This window comes from Argopecten irradians, chromosome 15 (genome assembly GCF_041381155.1).
Source record: "Argopecten irradians isolate NY chromosome 15, Ai_NY, whole genome shotgun sequence".
NCBI classification, from domain to species: domain Eukaryota; kingdom Metazoa; phylum Mollusca; class Bivalvia; order Pectinida; family Pectinidae; genus Argopecten; species Argopecten irradians.
This window is the reverse complement of record NC_091148.1, coordinates 15,849,804-15,877,277: the sequence shown is the minus strand read 5'-3', so window position 1 is coordinate 15,877,277 and position 27,474 is coordinate 15,849,804. Positions and strand designations below refer to the sequence as shown.

The 27,474-nt window shown below is 35.8% G+C and overlaps 1 protein-coding gene across 2 annotated transcripts; it reads left to right on the top strand.

Moving 5' to 3' along the window:
- Positions 1 to 1,073: 1,073 nt before the first annotated feature.
- Positions 1,074 to 23,681, top strand: LOC138308815 (lysine-specific histone demethylase 2-like). 2 transcript variants are annotated; one of them, XM_069249823.1, is made up of 19 exons: positions 1,074 to 1,207; positions 2,574 to 2,668; positions 3,330 to 3,467; positions 3,913 to 4,002; positions 4,537 to 4,756; positions 5,398 to 5,439; positions 5,913 to 6,072; positions 6,657 to 6,838; positions 7,791 to 7,970; positions 8,668 to 8,745; positions 9,393 to 9,527; positions 9,998 to 10,169; positions 10,284 to 10,342; positions 10,815 to 11,015; positions 11,475 to 11,549; positions 12,522 to 12,761; positions 13,169 to 13,297; positions 20,719 to 20,871; positions 21,659 to 23,681. In XM_069249823.1, the coding sequence occupies exons 2-19, from the start codon at positions 2,646 to 2,648 to the stop codon at positions 21,761 to 21,763; spliced, it is 2,382 nt and encodes a 793-aa protein (XP_069105924.1). In that variant the 5' UTR covers positions 1,074 to 1,207; positions 2,574 to 2,645; the 3' UTR covers positions 21,764 to 23,681. The 2 variants fall into 2 exon arrangements, with proteins under 2 accessions (XP_069105924.1, XP_069105925.1); XM_069249824.1 differs by having other exon boundaries at positions 1,139 to 1,202.
- Positions 23,682 to 27,474: the final 3,793 nt, after the last annotated feature.

The window sequence follows — 27,474 nt, the reverse complement described above, 5'->3', positions numbered from 1 at the left end:
CACGTGTCATCACCATCTGAAAAATTTGATTAAATGTTCAATTTCATAACGCGGGTCGTCTTATATTTCCAATTGTCATCCTAAATACCGCGCGGTAGTTGATATATCTCGAGAGGCGCCAGACGACAAAACAGCGAAAAACCTCTAACTGTTATCATACAATGTACATACCATGAAATAAAATTCCGACTAGGCCTATTGGATACATCAAAAACTTGATACAAAACACTAAATCTTTTATGTGTCAGACTTCTTTCCTTAGCATTTACTGTTGCCATTCCTGATTCGACTCAGTGACGTTAACATGGCAATGCACGTGTAACAATTCTATAAGGCTAATTCGTTACATAACCACGAAGCAAAATATGACATTAATGTATTGTTCTACAGTCCTTATGAAACATATGACTAGAAATAGCGACAAATTCCACAACATTGTTAAGTATTTTGATTAATACCATTGAAATTCCAGATCGTTGATCAACACGATTAAGCAGATACAACATGTACGCTGTTCCCTTACCCGAGTCAAAGTCACGCACGTTAAACAAATGCAATACATAACCACTGAGGAGTTGATGAAATTATTTTTAGACAAGAACATGCATCTAATAATGTTACCACAACTGTAAGAGCGATTTGAGTATTTCTAGACAAAAATGCTTTACTACACAGGCAAGGGTCAGGGTTCGGCATACAAGGCTATGTGTAATGGCGATTGAACATTTCACATACATTTGACTGCAGTGGGCTTTTCTGACATATCACAGTAAAACCAACTAATCTAATTTCCATTAGAACTGGTTTGTTTCCGAAATATGTGCAAGTTTTAATGAAGTCTTAGAGCGAATTGTCCCTTTAACGCGTGCTAAATTTGTGCAGCGGGGGCTATAATTTGTTGTCCTAAAAAGATTGTGACTCTTCTTCGTTTGCTTGTTGGATTTCAATATTTTCTCATCAATTTTTGACAAATTCATTATTATATACACAAACTATGAATGTATTTTCCGGGCGGTACCGGGCTTTACCGGGCAATGCCGGACTGTGACTTACTGTTCCGTACGGTACCGGACAGACCGAGCACTACCGACCTGCAATTAGAATTATTACTTATGGGAGTTGTCCCTCTTTCAGGAAGTTGACATTATTTTACCGCGAACGCACTTCGTGCAGAAGTTGTTTACATGCTGCAGGCCTAAGATGTAAGGTAATGATGACACTGATGACAGGTTGTTGGCTCTTTCCACAAAACGTACAAATTATTATATTTATTTTAATTTGCATGTAATTTAGGCATTGTGACAGAAAAAATGCATTAATTTGCTCTCTGCATTGGTCTTGGCCAAAATTCGCCCCGTGGATAAAAATGACCAATATTACGGCAAATTGTACTAGGGAACAGCTCACCTACTATTTCATCGTTCTAGAAATTAAAACATATTTACATATCAAACCCATTTGTTTTAGTATAAATAGGTTTAAAATATAATTTTTTACGCCATATTTTGTGAGCAATCGGAAAACAACATGGCAAACAATTACACATGGCCAGATGCTGATGTAATCAGAAAGGTTCAAACCATAATATTAATACCGGACTAGTCCTGTTGTAACAGAACGAAAGTATTGACGTGCCACAAGCCAGGCCTAGTGTTACTGGTCCGACACTTTACCAACTATATAATTAAAAGTAAATGAAAATTCCATGTACTTAGCATGAAGATAGAATCAAGATAGCTGTATCACTATTAAGACTAGCAATTTCAAACTAAAACCAGCAATACACTTTAGTTTTAATTTAGTAACACTGGTCAATATTAGCCGCAATATACCGTTCGGTTAGTGAGAACTTCTCTTTAATTAGCTCGAATGGTTGAGCCTCGGACTAGTAATCCAGATGTCCTGAGTACGATCCCTGCCAGACTGGTAATTTATTGAATTTAATATAAAATCCTGTTACATTTGTTTACCATCATATTCACAGCCAGGGTTATTAAAAGGCATCCCAGGTTTGTAATCCACCACTAAATGGTGAAGGAAAGCCGGAGTACCTGACCAAAAACCATCAACCAGTGGTCAGTACCTGTCAACTGCCCCATTACTGTTATAAACTCGCAACTGAACGGGTGGAGGACTTAAGTTGATATATCGGGATGTCTATACCATCGGGGATGGTGTGTTCAATCCCGACTCTCATCTTACTTACTTACATATATATACATGTATTTGTAGTTTGTAAACTGTGCTGAAAGTTCGTAATTCTGCTTGAGTTACAATGCTATTGTAACAGCTAGAGTACAGACTAGGCTTTTATTTAATCACTACATATACCTCTGCCAGGGATGAAACTTTGAAACCTCTCGATTACTAGTCTGACGCTAAACCGATCGAGCGAAAGAGATCAAGTGTCTCTCTACCTGAGAGGTGCATTGTGGATTTAAGTATTGACCAGGGTTATACTATATATTTTTGGGTTATCAGTTGATTTTGAAATTGGTGAAGTTCCTTATATGTGACATCATTTTCACATATTTTGTTTTCCACATAATTTTGTTATTTGTTTTCTTTGACAGATGTTGACTGACAGAGAATCACAAACCTAGACCAACCTGAAACCTTGGGCCATGATTGGTTTAGAGTGAATCATGGATCAAACAAATTCATCCAGGTAAACTACATCAGTAAAAAAAGTGCATCATAACAGGGGTTACTATCTTTAACCTTATATCCACCTCTAGACTATCTCATAGTAAAACTAAAGGCAGGTCAAGAGAAAAAAAAGGCCTGTAGAGACTTCCTTTGAAAATTAAAGACCGAGCAAAGCCCAAGTTCAAAGCAACACAGTCAACCAAGTGTACCATTATACAATTACTTAAATATAGATCAAAGGATCAAATTACCTGTGTCTTCTGGTGCCTTTAGTTTTTCTATGAACTAGTCAAGGGGTGGATATAATGTCAGTGATAGTAACTGCTGGAGTATTGAGGACGCAGAACTAGCAAAGAGTTTGTTCATGCTCTGATCTCTTCCAGGGTTTGATCACCTCTGTTTATTTAATTGCGACCCACTTGTACATGTACAGTACATCACTGAATTTATTTTGTGATACACTTATAGCTAGAAGATGTATAACTATATTTACTGCAAAACCTGTGATTATGTCTCTCTAAAATAGGTTAGGTAGAGAATTTGATTAAAAAAACAAAAAATCATTTTATCTTGACTTAAAAGTTTGTCCTTATGTGAAATTATGATTAGCCTAATCAGCCTTTGAACATTTTCTGACGTTTTCTTACGTTGTTTTAACATGTTTGATGTTTCATTCGTAGGGCATCCTCTCGTTCCCACAAGAGGAAGTCATTTGGAAAGGAAGAGGAGGAGGGCGGCAGTAAAAAACATGTACGGAAATGCGAGCGTGCTGGATGTCCTAGTAAAGCTCCGATATGCTTCGCTGGAGCGTCAGAGAAGTAAGTACTGTAAAACTTTCTTTTGCAGCTACTAAGTTTCGTGATTTTCATTTCACAGCAAGTTTGTGAAGATAAACATTCATAGATTTGAAAATTGAATGGAATTTCATATCATTTTAAGAGATATTATAATTCCTGATATCAATTTGCGAAAATAAACCTTTGCGATTTTACATGAATTGTGAAATTCTCAAAAGTTTGTGAAAAGGAGTTGGTATTCGTGTCCAGTACACTGTATCAACATATAATATTACAATTTCGTTTTGATTTGTTGACTGAAGTTATAATATGATCCGTTCTGTTTTACGTTTCTATATGATCATTTTTACCCATTCACCCCCTGAAGGCTTATTTGAAATCTTCCAAAACTCAAGCTGGAACAGTTCAATATAAAATTTAAGGGGTGAATGAGTTAATGACAAGATTGTTCCATTCTGTTTTACAGGTGTGTGAGGGATGGCTACACTTCCCGCTGGTATCACGTTTCCGCTGGTGAACATTTCTGTAATGAATGTTTCGAGTATTTCTATAGAAGGTATACACTATATAAAGAAGAAATTTTCAAACGGTTGTCATAATAAAACAGATATTAAGGCGTAGGTTTACCCAGATATCCTTTGTCTGTACTACTTAGAAAATCTGTCCTTTTGTCTTAATTTCCTTCCATTAACAAAACTTAATACCACTCTTTCTCAGATAAGTACGTAAAAGATTCTTTTCTTTGTGCATTTTATGGCAGCTCATTTTGGATTTCCAATATCAACATAAGTTGGTTACAATTTTAGTTTTGAGATTCAAATTAGAAAAATATAATTTATTTCATGACTTCGATGAAATTGAACAATCTCCGAGACTTCTTAACATGAAGTCTCCCTATGTAATATAAGTAAATGCATATGATTAAAAAAAAATTCATTTTACTGATATAAAAGGTTCAAACTCGGAAATCAAAATACCTCTGGTCTACAAACATACAAATTTTTCACACAATGCAGTACTCCCAAATGTAGAATAGCAAAGTCTCACTTTGTCCCAGTCTTGAATCTGATATTTTTTTTTTCTGTAACAGCCACAAGGACGGGTATGAGACGTATGCCAGTTGGAAGCGAGTGTGGTGCACATACGGACGTGGTGACTCCAATATACATCTGTTTCTGTGTGACCAGATCCTACCGTACTGGGTACAGTGCTCCCTCTGTGCCAAGTGGAGACAACTCTCGGGGGATGCTTCACTTCTACCAGACTTCATCCGAAATTATATGTGTGGCATGACCATTACAGGAATCAAGGTAAATGTGATATTATTAGTCCTTCACCATAAACTGGGGTTGGGTGTTGGGGGACTGTAAGTTTGTGATGTGTTTGTCTATCCATACATAGGGTATATGTAAATCGATCCATCAAGGTATTTTTCCTGTAGGAAAACCAGGTCACTGACCTATATTTTGACCTTTAACCTCAATATGTCATAAAAAAACAACAACATAATTTTACAAACTCCTTTAGCTATAAGACATTTGAACTCCAGCCATATCCATACTTGGAATGTTGGTCCACTTGGAATGTTGGTCCACCTAGGTAAGACAGTGGGTTGAGTAAAATTAGGTTCACTGTGATATATTTATTTTGACGTTTAACCTCAATTTGACAAAACAGCTTGTGCAGGCTATTTATCTCTCTGTTATTATGAGATTTATGGACCCACATAATAGGCAAGGCAATTACAACTTTATGACAAACATGGTCAGGGACTTAAATTTATCCAGTTAATTATATAACTTATTGCTTACATATGTACATTTATTTGTCTTGTGTTTCTGTATATGACATATCGTTTTGAAAATGTGGAGAAAAAGCATCAAAGATATGTGTATGCTAAGAAGGGAAGAAATGTATTTGTTCACTAACTGTTGAATGATTTTTTTTGCAGAAAATGTGCCAAGAAGATGCTTGTAATCAACCTGAAGATCAGGTAAATAGAGTTACATTTGTCAGAGTTAAACTGTTATATTTACTGTAAATGTAGAATTTTGGCACCTGAACATGACCCAGAGTCCATGGAACATAAGGGCATTTGAAAAAGACATTTTACCAGAAACGCCCTAAACATTTTAAACAAAATCAGTTTTGCCCCCACCATGATTAGAGGATGACAGATATACAGGATCTTACATGAGCGGCTAAAAAATATATAACAAATGAAGTAAATAATGTGATATATAAAGGTACAACATTCTACCGCTAGCTTTTCTTTTCTAAGTTTTGAGTTTGAAACTGATGAAGGAAATTTAAGCTGACAGGAGCTGAAGGAGGTCAATAATGTGATTAATAAAGGTACAACATTCTACCGCTAGCTTTTCTTTTCTAAGTTTTGAGTTTGAAACTGATGAAGGAATTTAAGCGGACAGGAGCTGAATGAATCTGATGTGCAATTTGTTTTTATAGCGTGCCAGTCTGACCCGTGACTTTTCGTGGATGAAACTGTTGAGTTGCCTGTCCTATATGAAGAGCTCTCCTGCCTGGCCTTTCCTTACTGAGTATATACCCAATGGAGTGGGAATGAGTCCTATGGACTTTGAGGTCTTCCAGGAAACAAAGTCACCAGGTAAACTATTGTGGCTCAGTCAAGCTCCGATTTCTAAAAACAAAACGCCAGACTTTCGTAAAAATTCAGGTTTGTCCTTACATATGAGATTTTTTTTTACCTAAGTCAATTTTCAGTTTATTACTAAAATTCATATAATGTAGAAATTGGTGACATGACTAGTATTCTGTATTTGCATATTACTAAGTTATCTGCCCTTGTGGGTAGGTATTGTGACGTCATGTGTTTGGGAGCGTAACGTCATATTTTAAGGAGAAACGACGGGATTCGCGCCCACAAAATAATGACGTCACAATGGATACTTACCCGTAAGGGAGCTAACTCTGTAATATGCAAAGACGGAATGGCAGTCAAACATCAAGAGTACCATACAGACTTCTCAAACTCTGTCGCTTATCCATATTAAAGAGTTATCTACCCTCACAGGTAGAAATTATTTTGTAATATCATGTTTTTTAGACAAAAATTTTAAACAATATAATGCGACTTTCGTTCATGGATTTTAATAACCTAATTGAAATCATTGGTATTGGATCATTACTTTATTGATAAGTACTTGATATTTGACCTTTGTTTATTAACAGCTATGCTTCCGTACCTTTGTCCGTTCACTGATCCTGAAAGTACAACGGAAATGGCGTGTCGAGTAACTGCCGATACCCTAGGAGAAGACGAGCTGGACGAGTTTGTAGAATTCTCTCAAACTCCCACAATTTTCCTAGCTGTCAGAAACATCTGTATTACTCTGTGGAATTTAAATTTCAAAGTAAGTATTTATGTACAGTAGACTTATCATTTGTATAATTATAGTTATTGTAAGCTAACTTTCTTTCGTGGCTACTAAATTTTACGATTTGTATTTCAAAACAAGTTTCAGAAATAAGCATTGATTTCGCAGATTTAAAAATTGAATAGAATTTCCTATCAATGTAAATGGTGAAGATTTTATTTTACAGAGGTTAACTTTTGTGAATTAACTTAATATCGCGAAAGTAAAACATGCACAAAATAAAGATGGTTTACAGTATTTGAATGTAATGATAATTCTCTTGGCATTATTATAGCTCACATTGAATCAAGTGAGCTTGTACTTTGAAGAATTTTCCGTTTGATGTCGGAGCCCAATCGGACTAATTCACGTACGATACCACATGATACCTGATAACGTTTGTGCGGAACTAGTATATCCAGTGATGGTGGAATATAACTCCTAGTAAATCTTACTTCTGAAATGACATTAGCGCGGGATATCATCTTTTCACATTATTCCATCACCAATAGAAACAAAAGTCCTGCACAAACATTATCAGGTATCACATGGTACATGAATTAGTCATATTAGCTATCCATTCAAAGATCAAATTTATTTGATATGCTACTATATGCTAAAGTACCATGTGATGCATGATAATGTTTGTGCGGGACTAGTATCTCCAGTGGTGATGGTAGTAGCGCAGAATATTATCTTTTGACATCATACCATCACCAATGGAAACAATAGTCCCGCACAAAGGTTATCAGGTATAACATGGAATGTGAATTAGTCACATTAGCTATACATTCGAAAATCAAATTTATTTGATATGCTACTTCCCTTCACTCTCGTCATTCATGAAACTAATTTCTGTTCATACATATAAGGTTCTGTACATATTACGTAGCGTCCAAACAAGTAAGCTATATTAAATTAGTCATGTGAAATTTGATTTGTTTTACAGGAATGGCTTACGAAGGAGAAAGTGGCACCCTATGTGATTTGCCGTGGATTAAACAGAATATATTGTGTAGAAAATGTGGAGAAAATCCTCTGGTTCCTCACCAGGAAAGGGTTGATAAACTTTGGTCTAGTCTCGATCCCCGATGGTGTTCAGTTACCGATTAACCGAACCCAGTCTCAGGTAAGATTAACCAAAACTTTATGTAAAACAAACTTAATTTTGCTTGCCATTAAAGTCTCACAGACAAATGTTTACTGCCATGAATTAGATTTATCGTATTTTACCCAATAATGCTCCCTTTCTTATAATAGCCCCTCCCCCTTTTTTAGGCCTCAATTTAACTTGTGTCAGGTTGACAGCCATTTTGCCACTATCTTGAAAGTTATGTAAAGTCTAATCTCATTGGTCAGTTGGATTTAAGTATGCCAATGAGATTAGGCTTTACATAATTAAGCACCTGCTGAAACTATGAAAAATGTGTAGGTTTATCTATGTGATATTTTCTGCAAATTGATTTATGACTTTGTGCAATAATGTATAAATGCTTAGTCAAAAGTTGGTTCTATTTAGTGCCCTCGTATTTTCCAAAAAAAATACAAACAAACTAGGCATTCATTGGGTCAAATATGTTATGACATTTTCTGATGGGTATACCGTATTCGACCCAATAAGCGCCCAGGTCGCTTAAAAAATTGATAAAAATGAAAAGGTGCTAATAAGTCAAAATTATTCCAAATTTATACCGTTTTATGTAGTTTTGGTCCTTATTTGTGCCTGGGGAATTGAAATTGAGACCTCAAAAAGGGGTAGGGGCGCTTATAGGGACATGGGCGCTTATTGGGTCAAATACGGTGTGTGTTTTTGAACTGCATTACAGAATCCGTCCGTGATAATCGTTGGAGCTGGTGCAGCCGGACTGTCAGCTGCTAGGCAACTCAGGAATTTTGGAATCCAGGTTAGTACACCATAGGTTCAAGGTCACAAGTGTATCCAATGTCAAGTTCATTATTAGGGTCAAGGTCATTATTATTACTACATGTTCAGTCAAACCTGCCTTAGCGACCACCTCTGTATAAAGACCACCTGTTTATTAAGACCACTTCTTAGGGCCCAAATGGCAATTTTAAACACAATTTTACCTGTGTATAAAGACCACTTTTTCTTTGGCCCTGGGGTGGTCTTTATAGACAGGTTTGACTGTTTATTATGTCATTGTCAACATAAGGTCACATCCACCACAAATCCAACATCAGGGCATCTTAATGTTATAATTGGGCTCATGGTCTCTGGTAGAATCAAGGTCAAATTGTACCCAAAGTCAAATTCATCATTAATAAGATGAAACAATAATTTCTGCAGCATTAAGGATTTTGCATAGATACTTTCCCTCAAATTGATTGTTTTATTCGATTTTCAGACTAAAGTTAGCTTTCAGTATTTCCAATCAAAGATTCTACTAAACGAAACTGGATTGAAAACTATTTGGAGAAATAAATGTATAAACATACTATATAGAGTAAAGGAGAGATAAGATTTTTAGTAAAATCACTAGTTTTGACTGTAAATTTAAAAAAAAAATATTCACTAACTATTTGTTGGCAGGTAACGATATTGGAGGCGCGTGATCGACTTGGAGGCCGTGTGTTTGACGACCACACCCTAGGGAGCTGTGTTGGACGAGGGGCTCAGGTCGTGGCAGGATGTGTGTGTAACCCTATCACAGTCATGTGTTACCAGGTAGGTCAAGGTCATTTTTATGGCTAAAGGTCAAGGGAAATGTCAAAGGTCATTTTGCTAAGTCAGAGTTATTAATTATAATAATGATATAAAATATTCAAATTGGTAATTTTTGACCCAAAACTAGCTGGGCAATATTGTATAGTGGCTATTTTTCTGTGAACAATATTTTTGCAATTTGATGCCTCAATGTTGTTATCGGGAAAATTTGATTTACAAAATATTGAAGAAAACATTTCAATCATAATACAATGAATTCCAGATTGCGATAGAAACACCATAAACATGTAGCCACTGCAGCTCACTAAAAGTTGAGGGATATTGATAGAATGTTGGCAACTTCATCCACTCCGCCATTATGGCCCAACCTGATGGAAAGGGCAACAACATTTTCCAATTTGTAGGAGATTTAATATTAGTCGTTGTTTGACGTAGAACTAATCAAGAGTTACTGTAATGTATGGCTTCAGGCTGGCCTTGGCATGAAGGAGATAGGCGAAGGTTGTGATATTATCAGCGAGACGGGAAAAACAATCCCTAATAAAATTGACCGTCGGATGGACTTCCACTTTAATGCTTTGTTAGACATCATCGCGGAGTGGCGGAGGAACAAGGAAGCTGACCAGGACATCAATTTGTTAGGTAATCTATCTGAATAGATACTAGTAATATGGTTATTGTGGGTAATCTATTTGGAAAACAAAAAATTATCTCTTTATTAATTTATTTTCTTGAATTATGGATTTTGTTTTACAGATAAAGTGAGAGAAATGCACCGACAGTTTAAAGAAGAATCTCAGCTTACATTTACAGAGGTAATGACAAAATCATGAAGTGGATGGGGAATACCTATCTCACAGGATTATTACATTTGTTAAGAAAAAAATAAATATTAATTATGGGTAATTATCTGGTTACATAAGTCCATCTTTGAATATGGTAGAGTAAAACAAGGGTTGTAAGGTCCATTACAAAGGGGCTGATGGGTCAAAAAGGGATGGATTGACAAAAATATCAAGGACCTCCAAGCTTTGATTCAAACATGATAATTGCACATGCAATTTTAGGTGCCATATAGGCTTCACCAAAATACAGACTATTTATAGCGGATGGTGGTTTGGTTTTGAAATGCACCTTCAGCCTCACTATGCCAGAAACTGACCAAGTCTGTAAATATTGGGTGACTGTTATGGTCAATTGGCCTCTTGTCTTTTGGACTATTACAATTTGGATTGAAATGATAAATGTGACTGATGTAGACTTATAAAGATTCCTTACCTTTTTCAGGAAGAAGAGAATTTACTGAACTTCCACATAGGGAACCTGGAGTATGCCTGTGGGTCGAGTCTACAGCATGTGTCAGCGCTCAGCTGGGATCAAAACGAAGAATATCCTCAGTTCTCTGGGCCCAACCTTCTACTCACTCAGGGGTACTCAGCTCTCTTACACAAACTAGCTGATGGCTCAGACATCGCTTACGATACAGTGGTAAGTTCATTTTAAATTGCTTTTAATTTCAGGTTACATTTATAAGTCCCTGACCTGGAATTAGTGGGAGAGTTAAGTTGTGTCATATGCATTTGCTTGTTTAAAAGTAGCTTGCTTGGGGTGTTGATTGCTACATGCAAGTCTGATATCTTACATTAGTTTTGGGACTAGGATTCAATGTCTATTTTAATTTAATGGTTATCATCTATCAGTATCAGACATTCATTAATTAATGTAATCCAACTTCTGTCCAGATGAAAATTTATTTTTGCCAATTTCGCGATTCAAGTCATATTTTGAATTATTAATTTCACACATTAGTATTTACATCACATATATTGATTGGTTATATGCCTCAAAATGTTGATTTTAAAAAAAATGTCTCGGAATGTTAACACACAAAACGAAATAACAGTGAAATCATAACGTTTTCTGGAATGACTCTTTAATTCCTTCCAGGTATCTGAGATAGATTACAGTGGTGAAAACGTGTTTGTCCGCTCTAAGTCAGGACGCGTCTGGGAGGCAGATAAGGTGAGTTTCTGTCCAAATTGTATTGTCTTTGATCGACTTGCTGTCTTTTTGTCATAGAAGAAGCATTTAAAGTGTGTTCTACATATTTTTCTCAGCCTCCCTCAGTTTTAAAGTTTTTATACTTAAAAATGCCATCAGCTGTAGTTTGAGTACTAGTATGTTTAGATTTCTAATTGGGATGAATATATATTAGATAAATCCAGATTAGTTGGTTACCCGTGGCCAAAAGGTAGGGTATTAGAATCATACTAGTTGCAATTTTGTAGCTCAAAAGACTTTTAGACAGATAATGGTGTCTTTAGAGCTACACTTGGTACCTACTACTGCTAATGGAGCAAAGACATGTTTGTGCAAACCATTATTAATACATCATTAAACATTTTATCTTACTTGTTTTATATCACTTACCTAAATAAAACAATAAAACTGAACCGTATAAAATATCAAATTCACAGCGAGACATTATTTTTTTTACATAAAAATATGATCGTCTTTTCGAAGGAAATCATACATAAAGTTTTCAAATTATGAATTTGATGTCTTATGAGTAGTAAAGTTGATATTCAGAATGGTCGTTATGTTTCTTTTAGATAAAAATATGTTTAAATAATGTATACGATTAAAATAATTGGAAACCTACAATGTTTAGAAAATCATGCCCGAGTGATTTTCTGAGGCAGTGCTCCACTAGCACACAAGGAAACCATTTAGTACCCGGTCGAAAGGTATATTAGTAGGCAGGGTACGTATATTCGTTCTAGAATCATACCTGCTGCACCTATTGCATGATTATAAAAGGTGACTAAATTTAAGATGCTATCTCTAAACTTCTGTATTAATGATTTTCTGTTGTAATGAATAATATAATGTTAATGAATTCTTAAAGATGCTCCATGAAACTGTGCCCAGGTCTTCATGAAAGCGACCTTTAAAACTTATTATGTTACCACAAAATGTGTTTGTGTTTAATAGGTACTGGTAACAATACCACTGTCCTTACTGAAGGATGAAACCATCGCATTCAACCCAAAACTGTCAGAAAAGAAAAAACAGGCCATAAGAAGTCTGGGTATTGGCCATGTGGAAAAAGTAATTCTGCAATTTAACCGAAAGTTCTGGAGAGATCATGGATCAGGTGTTTTTGGTCATGTGACGCTAGGAGCCTCGAGTGCTGGAATGTTCAATGTCTTTTATGATATTTCACCTTCTGATGTAAGTATATGGTATGAAATTTATGTATTTTTACGGAAGCTTATTAGGCTCATATAGGAAAATATTTTTCAGGATAATGAAAATGTTTTATTTGGCAGTCGCCAGATGCTTAAGTGGCGGCTGCTACATTATTATATGGCGGCCGCCACTTAATTTATCTAGCGGCTGACACTTAATTATCTGGCGGCTGCGAAATAAAATTTATATACTGGTAAAACAATGTCACATCATCATTCAGGGGAGGTCACTCTTATCAGACTAGGCTCTTTGGAGATTGGGGAAACTTTGTGTGAAGGCAACCGTCACAATAAGATCTTGTTTACTGTTTAGTGGGAAAAGGAAATCATTTTGACTTTCAACAAATGATAAAGTTACGTACATTTATTGTAGAACTTTCTCTGTTACAGGAGAAGTGTGGTCGATTTATCCTGAAAACCCATATATCTGGTGACTCGGTGAGCCACCTACGAGAGAAGACGGACAAAGAGATTGTAGCTATGTGTATGGAAACTCTCCGTAAAATGTTTCCCTCTGAGGTAAGTATTCTCTTTACAGTACAACTTAAAACAATGAATTTCCTGCTCACTACAGCAAATGAAAAATACTCCAGCTGCATTGTTAAATTACAACTGTGGTCATGGCATATACATATATATTAGATATGCTCTGATTTTCCAATGTTTTCATTGGCTAACACATGGTCACGTGACTTTCAATATATAGCATATTGGCTCTCGGTGTTTCCAATTTTAGAAACACGTGAGTCAATATTCCTCTATGAACTTCATTGCCCAAAAGCTTCTGTCTTCAGGGTGGCGTTCTTAGGCCAATGCTTTTCCTAAAATTAATATACTCATTAGAGATTGTTTTTGACATTTGTGAAAGAAAACCACATTATCTGATATAAAAAATTAAGGACCTTTGTTTAGTTCCATATGGTAATTATCGCAATTAAGGACCTTTATTTTGGTCCATCATTTGAAAGTGACGTAATTATTCCAATAACAGTCGGTCAAAAAGTGGAGAGGGCTTACTCTTACTCAGTTGAACAAGCGAATAGATGACTCTTCACGTAGGATAGAATTATTCATTCCGCGACGAAAAAAAGTTCAATATTTTTAAATGTAAAATGAACATGACAAACAGAGTAAAATTTCAGTGATAATTTTATTTAATCATATCAGAACTTTAAAATAGGTATTCAATTTTGCTAAAAGTTTAATATATAGCGTAATAACATAAAGTATTTGTACTCGGACCTCTACATGTGTGAACTCAGGTGACCGTTTATTGTGAAGCGAGGCGAGGCTGACGCAACGCTTACAACACTGGAGTTTTTCCGAAGTTGTCTAAAACACCGATGTTCAAGTGTAGCTAAATTTGTTTTGAGATTGTCGTCTGACTTGACTTGATATTACATCCTTCGGATCCATGTGATTATATAATCTACGCTTAGATCCATCGCCATCTATAGATGAAACAACTTCACTTAGTGTTTTCGATGGATACAATGTATTGAGTGGTGACGTTGTGACTGTCAACACGTGGATTACAAGCGTGCATGTTTATATAATACACATGATTAATTTCTCAAAGAACAAAGACAAGAGAATATGTTATAACTGACCTATCTCTGTCAGTGTGGTCTCACGCCCGTCAACCCAAAAGAACACTCGATCGTAGGACACAGACCACAGAGGTAATGTTTACATTTGACATCCCATCATTTTTTAACTAAAATGAAAGCGGCTGCACGTCGCCCTCGGTCGGGATATATTTTCCCGTTTCTTGTATACAGTGCAATTGTTAATTTTAAAATGTTTGTTAAATCATATATAAATATAAAACATATATGTATTGTTTATATTTTCCCCAAATTCTATGAAAAACAGCAATATACATGTAATGTTACGTCAAAATGTAAACAAAGCCATGTGTTTCTTTTTCAAAAAAGTAGCCCCTTTACGTTGCATAGAATATTTTCATACGCAAGTTCAAAGTTCAATGTTACCATGCAGTTATGGTAAACAAAATCGGCTTGTATTAGCGTATAGTGACCAAGCATAGCAAGTGTAAATATATGGTATTATATAACAATTAAGGACCTTTGTTTTGGTCCATGGTGTTATATCGCACTCAGGCTATGACATATATTACACAAGACCAAGTCACTGGATATTAGAGAGATTATTTGATATGTCTAACCCGTGAAGACGAGTCTCACAATTTTTGTGTTGCCTGCATAAACTTCTTAATTATTATAATCCAAACAAGGATGAATGCATGACATAAACAATAAATAACAATCTAGAAATGATGTGGATGTGGCACCGGGCATCCAGATGACCCTTGGTTTTTAGGTCATCTGACCCGAATAGCCTGGATGACCTATAGTCATCATGCACAGTCCGTCGCCGTGCGTAAAGTTTTCAATCAAACGACTTCTACTCATTAACCATAAGGAATAAAGAACTCATATTTGGCCTGTAACATGCTGGGATGAAGGGCTGCAAAAGTTCGAAAATTAATGACCTTGAACTACTTTTGAGGTCCCAGGGGTCAAATAGGCTAAAATCTTTGAACAAATTCTTCTCTAACGGAAAGGTCCAGGGTACTCACATTTGGCCTGTGGTATGCTGGAATAAAGGGTTACCAAAGTTGTGAAAATGAATGACCTTGACCTACTTTCAAGGTCACAGTTGTCAATTAGTCTAAAATCTTTTAACTACTTCTTTTAATTAGACGAAAGGCCCTGGGTTTTCATTTTTAGCCAGTAGCATGCAGAGATGCAGAGATAAAGGGCTAGCAAAGTTGTGAAAATGAAAGACCTTGACCTACAATCAAGGTCGTGGTGGTCAAATATTCTAAAATCTTGAATTTTAAGCTTCTTCTGAAGTTCTACCAGTGTAATTAAGCTGACACTTGCATGAAATAATCCTGCACTTGGTCCATCCAAAATCCAAGATGGATTTAAATTGCATAGACCCGAGCAAAATTGCCCACAATAGACCCAGCATAATTATGAGCCATAGACGTCCGTCCGTCAACAATTTTCCCAAATTTGGCATTGAAGGGGAACAGAACTTGCTTGGTCAAATCCTATAAACGCTAACAAATGGATTGTAACCAAATTTGGCCACAAACAGATCCTTTGGGGAATGGGGAACAGAACTTTGTTATAAATTTTTGGCTCTGACCCCCTTGGGCAGGAGGAGCGGGCCCAATAGGTGTAATAGAGGTAAATCAATGTTATTTGCATTGGACTTATATACAGTTATAGGACCTATAAAATCGCTACTTGTCCTAGATAATGGATTGTAACCTGCCACAAACATCCTTGAGGGAAGGGGAACAGTAACGTATAAAATTTTTTTTGGCTCAGGACCCCGTCAGGAGTGGGCGGCATAAGGGGGGTAATAGAGGTAAATCATAAATCCTCTACTTGTCCTAGAGGTGATTCATGGATTGTAAACCAAATTTTGCCAGAACATCCTTGGGGGAAGGGGAACAGAACTCCGAACGGAAATAGGGTCAGGGAATGGATTGTAACGGATATCCTATGGGAAGGGGAACAGAACTCTCTGCCCCCCTGGGGGTCAGGAGGGCGGGTGCCCAATAGGGGATAAAAGAGAAAATGGTATAAATTGCACTTTTCCTAGATGTTCTGCATGGATTGAAAACCGAAATTTGGCAGAAACATATTGGGGAACAGAACTTGTATATTTTGGCTCTGACTAGATGGAAATAGAGGTAAATCACTAGTCCCTAAGAGAAATTCGAGGGAAGGGAACAGAACTTGTATAAATTTGGCCTGACGCCCCGCTGGGGGCAGAGGGGCTGGTCCGGGGTAACTATAAATCGCTACCAGATTTGCATGGAAACCAAATTTGGCGCAGAAACATGTCATTTTATAAATCGTTAATAAAACCTAAATTCCAGAAATATCCTTGGGGGAAGGGGAACAATAAAAATTCCACCCCCGTGGGGCACAAGGGGTAATAGAGGTAAATCGTATGTCGCCATAGACGTGCCCAAATTTGAGAAACATCCAAGGGGAACGAACTTGTAGCTACCCCCGTGGGCAGTCGATAAATCTGCTATGTGTACAAACCAAATTTTGGGCCACACACAATCACTTGTAAAAAATTTGGCTCTGACCCCCAGGGCAGGAGGGCGGGCCCAATAAGGAAATAGCAGTAAATCTATAAATCGCTACTTTTCCCAAGAGTTCTGGCCATGTATTGTAACCAAATTTGGCCAAAAACATCCTTGGGTGGAAGGGGAACAGAACTTGTATAAATTTTTGCTCTGACCCCCAGGTGGCAGGAGGGCGGGGCCCAATGGAAATATAGGTAAACTCCCATAAATTGCTATACTTGTCCTAGAGTTCTGCATGGATTGTATCCTAAATTTGGGCCAGAAACATCCTTTGGGGTTAACAGAATTCGTATAATGTTGGCTTTGAACCCCCCTGGAGGAGAAGAAGAGTGTGTCCCAATAGGGAAAAGAGGTAAATATCCAAATTCTTCAGAAAATAAACAAATGAACTTAATATTCAGAACATTACTTGGCATACAAACCAGTAGAGCGATCACAGGCCCCTCTGGCCTTCTTGATCAAGGTTTATGTTTACATATATACAGTGGACGTCCGCGATAACCGGATGCCGGTAGTCCGGAAACTCACAATCCGGTTCATTGGTTTAGTGCTAATAGGGAGTATCAAACTGTCAGAGTTTACGATTATTAAGATATGCAATATATATTTAGGCAAACGTAACGCTTTAAATCAAGGCAGTATTGAGCTTGGGTTATCTGTGTGACAAATAGCCTGTTAGATAACTTAGCTTGTTTTCGCCAATTGCAGAATATATACGTCTAATGAGGATACATCGAATAACAATAAAGAGAGGAAAGATACTCCACAAAGATTAAATAATGAGATAATTTTAAATTGTCTGGTGAATCTATTCGAATTTCATTATTCTGATTGTATATTGATATAAAGGCTAGGACGGCAGTTCATGGCGATTTTACACTTGTGTGGGATATTGTGTAGGACTGAAGTTAGACAATGAACAGGGGCTGCGTGGTTGTTACAGGCACGTCTGTAAGTCAGAAAGTCAAAAGGATCTTAGTGAGAAATGCGATGCATTTAGAACACACATTTATAACGAAAAATCAACAATTACAGTGGAGTTCATAAAATGTTCACAAGCTATTTGTTATCATAGTTGTTTTTTATGCGCAAAGAAACATAGATTTATTAATGGTGATTCCAGTTTATTTTAGGTTGTCATATTTAATGATTATTGATCCTTTGTTAGGCAATTTGATATTGAATCCTTTGTTTATAGCAATATGATAATGACCGTTGTTTAGGCAAAATTGTGATATTGATCCATTTTAGCGCAATTTGCCAAGTACGGACATATCAAAGAGGTAGGATAGAACGTAGTATTTTTTCAAAAATTACGAATAGCATGAGGCTACACCAATGTAACAAATTAGCAGTTTTTGTTTCGTCATTTTGAAAAAGAATATATGTTTATTCGAATATTCTAAGTGTACATGATATAAAAAATGAACCTATCAACACATAACAAAAGCGAAGTATAAATTAATGAACTGAACATAATAGACGTATATATATACATAAAAGCCCTATCATTACGAGTCTTACAAGGTCAAGTGGGATAAACTCCGTGACGTGGACAATTTTAATTGAACTAAGAAGTCAACAGAATTATCACGGCTGTCCAGGAAACTCGATCTATCCCCGCGACAGATTTAGGCTGGGAAACGAAGCAGTGACCGGGATTATCGAGGGTCATATCATGATAAGTTTATGTTTACACTGATTATTAAAACAATCTGAATTATAATCAATCACTTTCTGAATCCTACTTGTTGTCGTTGTGAGGTTACAGGTAAAAGTCATGGTAGGATATTTTTCTTGTTGGAGTGTCCCTGAACTCACCGCTTTTGAAAACTGGGGTCGAGATTCAGACAAAATTCATGAGTCCCAAATAAAATTCATTGAGTACGTCCAAAATAAAAGACGTAATCCTGCAGTAAGTGCGGCATTTCCTGTATGATTTTATATCAATCAATCTCATTCAATTAGGTTTTTTTTTTTGAAATCAATGGGGCAATCCTATAAAATAACATATCACCATAAACCTTTTCGAATTAAATTATTTTCAATGAAAAAATAAATTCATTTAAATTTACAAATAATATATGTCAATCAAATATTTATGTAAATCCAGGCTTTACACATTGTATTAACTAACATATTGCTTTATTAGGTTGGTGTGGCTCTATCCCACCACTAATCCAAAATGGGATATACGATGTAAATAATTTCATTGTAATATTTATTATTATAGTCGCAACTCTTATCGAATGCTATATTAAGTCTATCATTGACCATTATTCCATAGAAAAAACATACTATTAAGACTAGCTCAAAAGATTTCAAGTAGGAGGTCATTTTCAATGGGAGAACATACTTGCCATGAATTATCCTTTTATTGTTTAACATATAATTTATATACCTGCATGTTAGTTGTAGAAAATAGTGTTTTAAATCGATACAAAGAGTAATACCTGTCATGACTAATCGCAGAGAATTAACGCGCACATTTACTAGAGCTGTATATGTGTTATCAAGCACCTTGAAAACTGAACTGTTTAATACACTGAGAATGGAAAAATAAAAATGTTAATTTTCATAAACGCGGGTCGTTTTAGGTAACAAAACCTTTCCCTAAACGCGCGTCGTCCCAAGTAAAAAACAAACACGCCGCATTAGAGATGGGCTAGATGGCAAACAGCGAAATGAATCTCCACTGTTATCGTACATTAGACACACATGTTGTAACCTCATCTTAAGGCCCTCTTGAAAACACTACTTGGTCCATCCATTCCAAGATGGTGAACTCTTGATTATTTTGAACTCATTCTCAGTTCTACCAGAGTGTGATTTGGCTGAAACTTGCCTTGAATGACCCTGATATGATCTTGACAAAGTGTTGTTACATCTCTGGTTGATCCAAAATCGAAGATGTTACATCTCTGGTTGATCCAAAATCGAAGATGGCTACCATGACACCATATCTAATTAATTTCTTATATGGCTACTGCCAAGGTAGTCAGATGACCGTTTAGGCCCTTAGGCCTCTTGTTTGTATTCAAATCATATTTCTCAGAAATCTGAAGAGTCAAAACATATGACAAATAGAGATGTGCTCCAAACCAATATCTGAATTTCGGTAGTCAAAAACATACTCTCATTGGTTTACATGATGCCATGTGGCGCAGAAGTGTAAGCCACAGGTATGTTTGACAAGTTGGTGATTGGGTGCCATTGATTTGAATCTGAGGCCTGGATAGGGCACAAGTCATAAAATTCTTAGATATTATCTTATTTACTTAAACATAAAGTATCATATACTGTTAAAGGCCCACTACCTTTCCGGAGCAAAAAATAAAGGTTTCTTAAAAACAATAGTAACATTAGAAAATACATATCGATGGCATAAGATGAGGTAACAACACCAAACATATGCAAGATTTCAAGCGTAATATATGATAAATGTAGAGATTCATTTCGCTTTTTGGCCGTCTGGCGCAGTGATAGTCAACTACCGATCGGTATGTAGGACGACGGCGGGAAACATAAGACGACCCGCGTTATGAAAATTAAAATTTTCTTTATTTTAATTTAATTCTTTAGAAGATGATGATTGGTGTCATATTAACGATAAGTTAATAACTTTTGCGATTCTACAAAATTATCTATCTCGTTTAACTTTCGCATTTTAAAAATTAAAAGCCGTTTCGGAAAGGTGCTGGGCCTTTAAAATATGCACTGTTGAACTTCTACTCCATTAATGTTTCATTCTTTTGTCATCATAATGTCATTTTGAGTCTCCTTTTCATGTCCAATTTAGGAAATACCTGAACCAATCAAATTCATCGTTACACACTGGCATGCTGACCCCTTCTCCAAAATGGCCTACAGTTTCACCCCGACCGGCAGTAGTGGGGACGATTACGACCTTATAGCACAGGAAGTCATGGATAAAGTATATTTTGCAGGGGAGGTAAGTCATTAATAATTTTGTATCTTTGTCATTGCCATATTGTATACCATGGAATATATAAATAATGTGTGAATGTAATTTAATCAAAATTGGACTGGTTATTCTGCTTCATTATGATGCTCTACTTCAACACAAGATCTAAAACTCCCCATTTTGGGTCACCTCAGCATGCCCCCTGATGTTAGCCAATCAGTGTGTCACCTATGACATCTTCTGTGTGATTGAATCTCTCGTAAACTATAAACAGCTACTAGTACTTTTTGACATGCTCCATTCTAGGCCAGGGGTCATGCTGAGTTGACCCTAAACAGGGAGTTGTTAGATCTAGTATTGGAGCGTGGCATAGAGCGTCGTAGTAGAGCGGAAAAATAAGCCAAATTTTTATTAGATTGGTACTTGTATTATTTTTGGTTTTAAAAATTAACTATTATTCATACTGTCAGACTGTCAATGATTGGTAGATCTAGATATCATGATTTGTAATATTAGTAAACTATGTCTTGTTTTTCCCTGTACGGAGGTCTTAAAAACAAGACTATGAATTTGGATAAGCTGAGTCTAATGGAACTTTGTATGCAGGGTTATATCAGTAAAATCTTGTAATGATCAGCATAAAAAATATTGAGTTATTGCCCTTTGCAATTATAACTGCTTGAACTTGTGAACAGGATAATTAAATACTTGATGAAAGTTTGTATGCAGACCAACATCTGTAAGAATTTGGGCGATTTTTTTACAGAGTTATTTCCCTTTGTAATGATAACTTTTACATTCTTTGTTTTTGCAGGCAACAAACAGAAGATACCCACAGTCAGTTACAGGGGCATTTCTCAGTGGTATCAGAGAGGCGGAAAAAATACACAGTTCTCTGGAGGCTTTGACTTCGTCGTGATCAGCATCAGAAACATAGGGAAAAATACACGTCACCTCTCTAGGGCGCTGTGACTCCACCTCGATTAGACTCAGATACTAAGGAAATAACCCACCTCCCTAAGGGCTGTGACTTCATCACGTATAGACTAGGAGACTTAGGAAATTACCCACCTCCCTATAGGGCTGTAACTGCACCTCGATTAAATTCGGAAACTTAGAAAAATTACCCACCTCCCTAAGGGCTGTAACTTCATCATTATCAGTTTCAGAGACACAGGAGAAAAAACAACACCCTAGGGACTGTGGTCTCATCTTGATTAGTAGTATCAGAGACAGAAAAAAATACAGAACTCACTTGGGACTCTGACATCATCAGTGTCAGAGATGCAAAGACAACTCCCCAGGAACTGTATGTGGTCTTATCTTGATCATCCAGTTTCAGAAACGCAAGGCAAAAGATACACAACTCCGGATCCCAACGGGCTGTGACTTCATTGTAATCGGTATCAGAGACAGGAAAAATACACCTCTTGACAAAGCTCTCAAGGGGCTCTGGCTCTATTAGGATTAGAATCAGAGACACTCTCTAGGGCCTGTGACTTCATCAAGACCAGAATCAAAGACAGGGAAAATACATGATTCCCTATGGTGTTTGACTTTGTAGTGATCGGTATCAGAGACAGGAAAAAAACCACACAACACTCTAGAGTCTGTCACTTTACCATGATAAGAGTCAGAGACACATGATGTAATATGTAGCTCTCTAGGGGCTGTGACTTCATCATAAATAGAATCAGAGCCCCAGGAAAAATACACAACTTTCTATGGGCTGTGACGTCATCATGAATAGAATTGGAGCCCCAGGAACAATACACAACTTTCTATGGGCTGTGACTTCATCATGACTAGAATCGGAGCCGCAGAAAAAATACACAATTTTCTATGGGCTGTGACTTCATCATGAATATGAATTCTGTGCATCAGAGCTGCAGGAAAAATACACAACTTGGTAGGGGCTGTGACTTCATGACATGTTGTTGCAGTGTTAGATGAGATAAAAGTCGCACAAATTTAAACTTCATAAGGCTGTGAGACTTCACAGTCCACAAAACTCTACACAAGGTCTTGTGATGTTGATGATAAAAATGACCTCTAGTAAGATTCTTAAATTGCATCTTAACACAAGTCAAAATCACACAAATCCAGCTGTTAAATAACATTTGTATGCTGTACATATTTCTGTGCATAGTCACCTCATGGACATAATCAGGGTTTTGAGTACCAGTATTAGCCACCTACGTGGCAAACATGTTATAATTACCAATTAATAGTTACATTTTTAGCCCACCATAATCAGATGGTAGGCTATTCAAATCGCTTTGTGTCTGTAGTCCAATCCATCCTTCTGTCCAATAACAATTCTTGTTGCTGCTATTTCTCAGAAAGTACTGAAGGGATCTGTCTTACATTTCATATGCAGGTTTCCCTAGAACCATATTTGCGCATATTACATTTTTGAGACCAATCGGTCAACAAGGTGGCCGACAGGCAGTCATCTTGGATTTTGATAATTGAAGTTTGTTACCACTATTTCTCATTAAGTACTGAAGGGATCTTTCCTAAATTTCAAATGTAGTACATGTAAGTCAAAAATTGAAAAAGCAGAGAAAAGATCCCTCTTTTCATTTCAGATGTAGATCATTATTTTGTGGGTGCCAAGATCTCTCTAGGATCTCTTGTTACAAGTAATATTGAAATGCTAGTATCAGAGTTTCAAAGTTAGAAGTTATTTCTGGTAGTTATAGGTGCTCCATGCCTTACATTAAAGTGTGGTAAGGAAAACCGTAGCAGTATCATTTATGCTCTATTGTTGTAATTAACATTTCCACTGCGAGATTGACTTTCCCAGCAATTTTTTACAGCATATAAGTTTAAATTTTTAGATTTTTGAGACAATCGTTCATATGTTTGTTGCCAGTGAAGGGATCAAAAAATTGAAAAAGCAGAGAAAAAGATCCCTCTTTTCATTGTCAGATGTAGATCATTCTTTGGTGGGTGCCAAGATCTCTCTAGGATCTCTTGTTACAAGTAATATTGAAATGCTAGTATCAGAGTTTCAAAGTTAGAAGTTATTTCTGGTAATTTCCATGGTTTTACATTAAAGTGTGGTAAGGAAAACCGTAGCAGTATCATTTTTCTCTTATTGTTGTAATTAACATTTCCACTGCGAGATTGACTTTCCCAGCAATTTTTTACGGTATATAAGTTTAAATTTTTAGCGGCCAACACAAATTTTTAAAATAAAATGAAATCAGCCTTATTTAATTAAAGATTACACACCTTGTTTCTTAACTATGCATATACAATTGTATTGTGTAACTAGTCTTTCAAATTTAATTTTTGGGAGTGTTTCCACTATGAATCTCAAAAAACAACCAGTACATTTAATGGGCTAAAATGCTTCAGGGTTTTATTGTGTGTAAAGGCTATTATCAGACTAATTCACGTACCTCGTGATACCCAATAACATTTGTGCGGGTCTATTGTTTGTATTGGTGATGGAATGACGTCGAAAATTCATATCCCGCATTAACATCATTTCAGCAGGAAGATTACAAATATTTACGTTCAATCACCACAGGAGATACTAGTCCTGCACAAACATTATCAAGACCACATGACAAGTGAATTATTTCCATGGTGAAGCAATATTACACATGAAGTCAAATTTATAAGGGTAAAATCTATCTCATAATGACTTCAGAAAGGGAGGCAGAATTAAAAACAGTTACTGTTCTAACAGCATAGACAATTAGGATAATGTAAACGTACTTATTTTAATGGTAGGTTTATTTTAACGCTTTTCACACCTTCTTTGAAGCAGCAATTCATGTATAGTGCTAAAATTTGTAAAATGGTATAACCGGTATTGAATCACCAAATTGCGCTAATTTATGTCTGTGTGAATAAAACATAATTTACTGTTTTTTACTTGACTCTAAAATTTGACTGCTCTAGAGAAGTACATATACTTATTTTCGTGCCTACCAGCTGCCAGTTTCAAAATTTAACCGATCTTCCTCTTTCTATCCATATTATATACATCAAGTTGTTTTGGTTTATGTTTTGATCTGTTATATACCATGAAATATAACTTGTATCATTGAAATAAAATTGTTTTACCGAAATTAGTCTCTCTTTTATCAATATTCATTTGTACCTCTGATGATGAAACAGGAGGGGCAATATTGAAAGTGACTGTTTTAATTATATGTGGATATGAAGGATAGGGAAATTCTATCAAAGGGTCAGAAAATGCAAATATCCAAATTCACGCTTGCAAAGGGTTTCACGCTTTTATCTGATCCAAATAGATAATATATTCCTATTTTCAATATCTTGTATCTGTAGCATGCTGGGATGAAAGGCTGCCAAGTTTACCAAAGTGTGACTTTTAACATACATGTATACCAACTTAAATCTATAAATGTCTTCTTGTCAAAACCTTCAGACCTAAAATTGTCATATTGGGTTTATAGTATGCCAAAATAAAAAGGTCAACGCCAAAATTTTTAATATGAAATCAAACAATTAATTGCATTCTGTATTTGCATATCACAGAGTTATCTGCCCTTGCTGGTAGGTATTGAATGTGATGTCATGTGTTTGGGAGCATAACGTCATACTTTTCACAGAAAACGACGCAAATTTGGCTCACAAAATAATAATGTCACAATGTTAACTTAGCTACCTTCAAAGGAGGTTACTCTGAAATATGCGAATAATACATTAATGTACCATGGTGATATATTTTTCCAAATTAAATTTGTTCAGTATCAACCAAATCATTAAATTATTGTTGTCATAGTATTCATTTTAGAAATCTAGAGACGTTTTGTTTTGAAATTACTGTAAACCAACATATTAATAATTATCAATAATTTCCCCCTATGACTTTTTTGTGGCAATTTAATTCCCCGAATCAGATATAGATCTTTTATATTTTTCTGTAACAGTACAGAATTTACACAGTTGTACCTGTGTTTGAATCATTTATCACACATGAAAATCACTCTGTGAAAACAGACAGGTAATAATCAAGATAAGACTGGCCACCAGACCCTAAAGTTGCTGATAAGACTTTTTCGGCAGAGTTCTTTACCTGATTATCTCCCCCTAGATTAAAACTTTTTAATCTAGAATCAGACATGTATTGTTGACAAAAATTATCAAGCCAAATTGAAGTGATTATTTTTAGCACGTAGCTCCATCGTAGCTTATAGCTAGCATACCCCCTAGTTTTGAAAATCACCTTGTGAACAGGATATCTCAAGTTATACACCATTAACAGCAATGAAATTTGGCACAGACATGTAGTTATAGATAAGGACGGAACTGATAAAACATGGTGACAAACAGACATAAACTGTATTTTTGAGGAATTAAAATATATTTCATTCCTTCTTTGTCTATAGTAATATTTAAATGAGAACCACAATGCATTACAGGAAATTATATGGCCGCCGGTACCACTTCATACAAAAGAAATATAGTTTAAGAAAAGATTAAGGCAATTAAGAAATATTCATTATTTTTCTATTCTTAAATATGTTACTCAAAGTGTCATGACATCATAATTACCTGTGTTGGATAATCTATATTCCCTGGACAGTGTCACAAGTCAGGTGCCCTAGTTTCATCTAGATGCTGTTTATAGGCCTATATGTGTGTGTAAATGTGTTACATATACCATTTACTGTTAAGGGGAAAAACAATGGTTAGAGTGAGAGAAATTAAATTAATGTATTTTGTTATCAAGGCCCATGGGAAAGGCTCGACTGTGGTCTGCCAATGTCAATTTGTTGGACCCGTAGTACACATTCCATTGTGCCGAGACCCAGCCAATACAACTTGTGCATTGTTATCTTAATTGTGAAATTTTATATTGTGTTGAAGAAAATGAGATAAAAGATAAGTAATAAATTTCAACGTATTAAAGTAAATTCAGTTTACCTCTTATAAACAGGACAGCCAAACATCTTTGATTTTTTTTGGTCACCTATAATGAATTAAGCCCTCCTCCAGCAGGTATCTTTTAAAAGTCTAGTCAATTTAACACTTTGATTATACATAGTTGTACATGTGTGATATCGATAAGCAATCATACAGGAAAAAATTTCCCCAATTATTTTTTATCATATAACAATATTCTGATAAATTTGAATAAAAAGCTTTGTTAAATTTTGAATTTTATTAAATTTTCTAATATTAAAGTTAAGTTGATGCTATTTGAATTGGTCCCAACAATATTCTTACTAAGAAGATGCTGCTTCTGCATACGCTCACACTAAAATCCTTCTCAGAGAAAAAAACTTTTCTGCACAAATCAATATTTTTTATAAAACTGTTGATCTATATATAACTTAACATTTGATGAATGACATCTGTCTTGAAAAATTTTTATGATTGTTTTAATACCAACATTGATAACAATTAAATACCAGTGGTCATTTGAATTGTCCTAATTAATTATTAGTTTAAACAGTGCATATGAGTGATAATCAAGAATATTAGTCAAAACCAATCATTGAACATTAATTAACTGAACCATCGTGCTACGAGGCCATTGGCCTCTTGTTTAATGTTCCTAATAGAGACTGGTGGCCAGTCTAGAACAAGATGTTATATCACGTGTTCATCAGTGTGATAAATAAATAAGTCATCACAATC

Excerpts from the sequence above, each read along its gene's own strand:
- LOC138308815 (XM_069249823.1), top strand. The coding sequence starts at position 2,646 with ATGGATCAAACAAATTCATCCAG. Across the intron at positions 10,170-10,283 it reads CCAGGACATCAATTTGTTAG|ATAAAGTGAGAGAAATGCAC; the intron begins GTAATCTATCTG and ends TTTGTTTTACAG. Across the intron at positions 20,872-21,658 it reads AAGTATATTTTGCAGGGGAG|GCAACAAACAGAAGATACCC; the intron begins GTAAGTCATTAA and ends TTGTTTTTGCAG.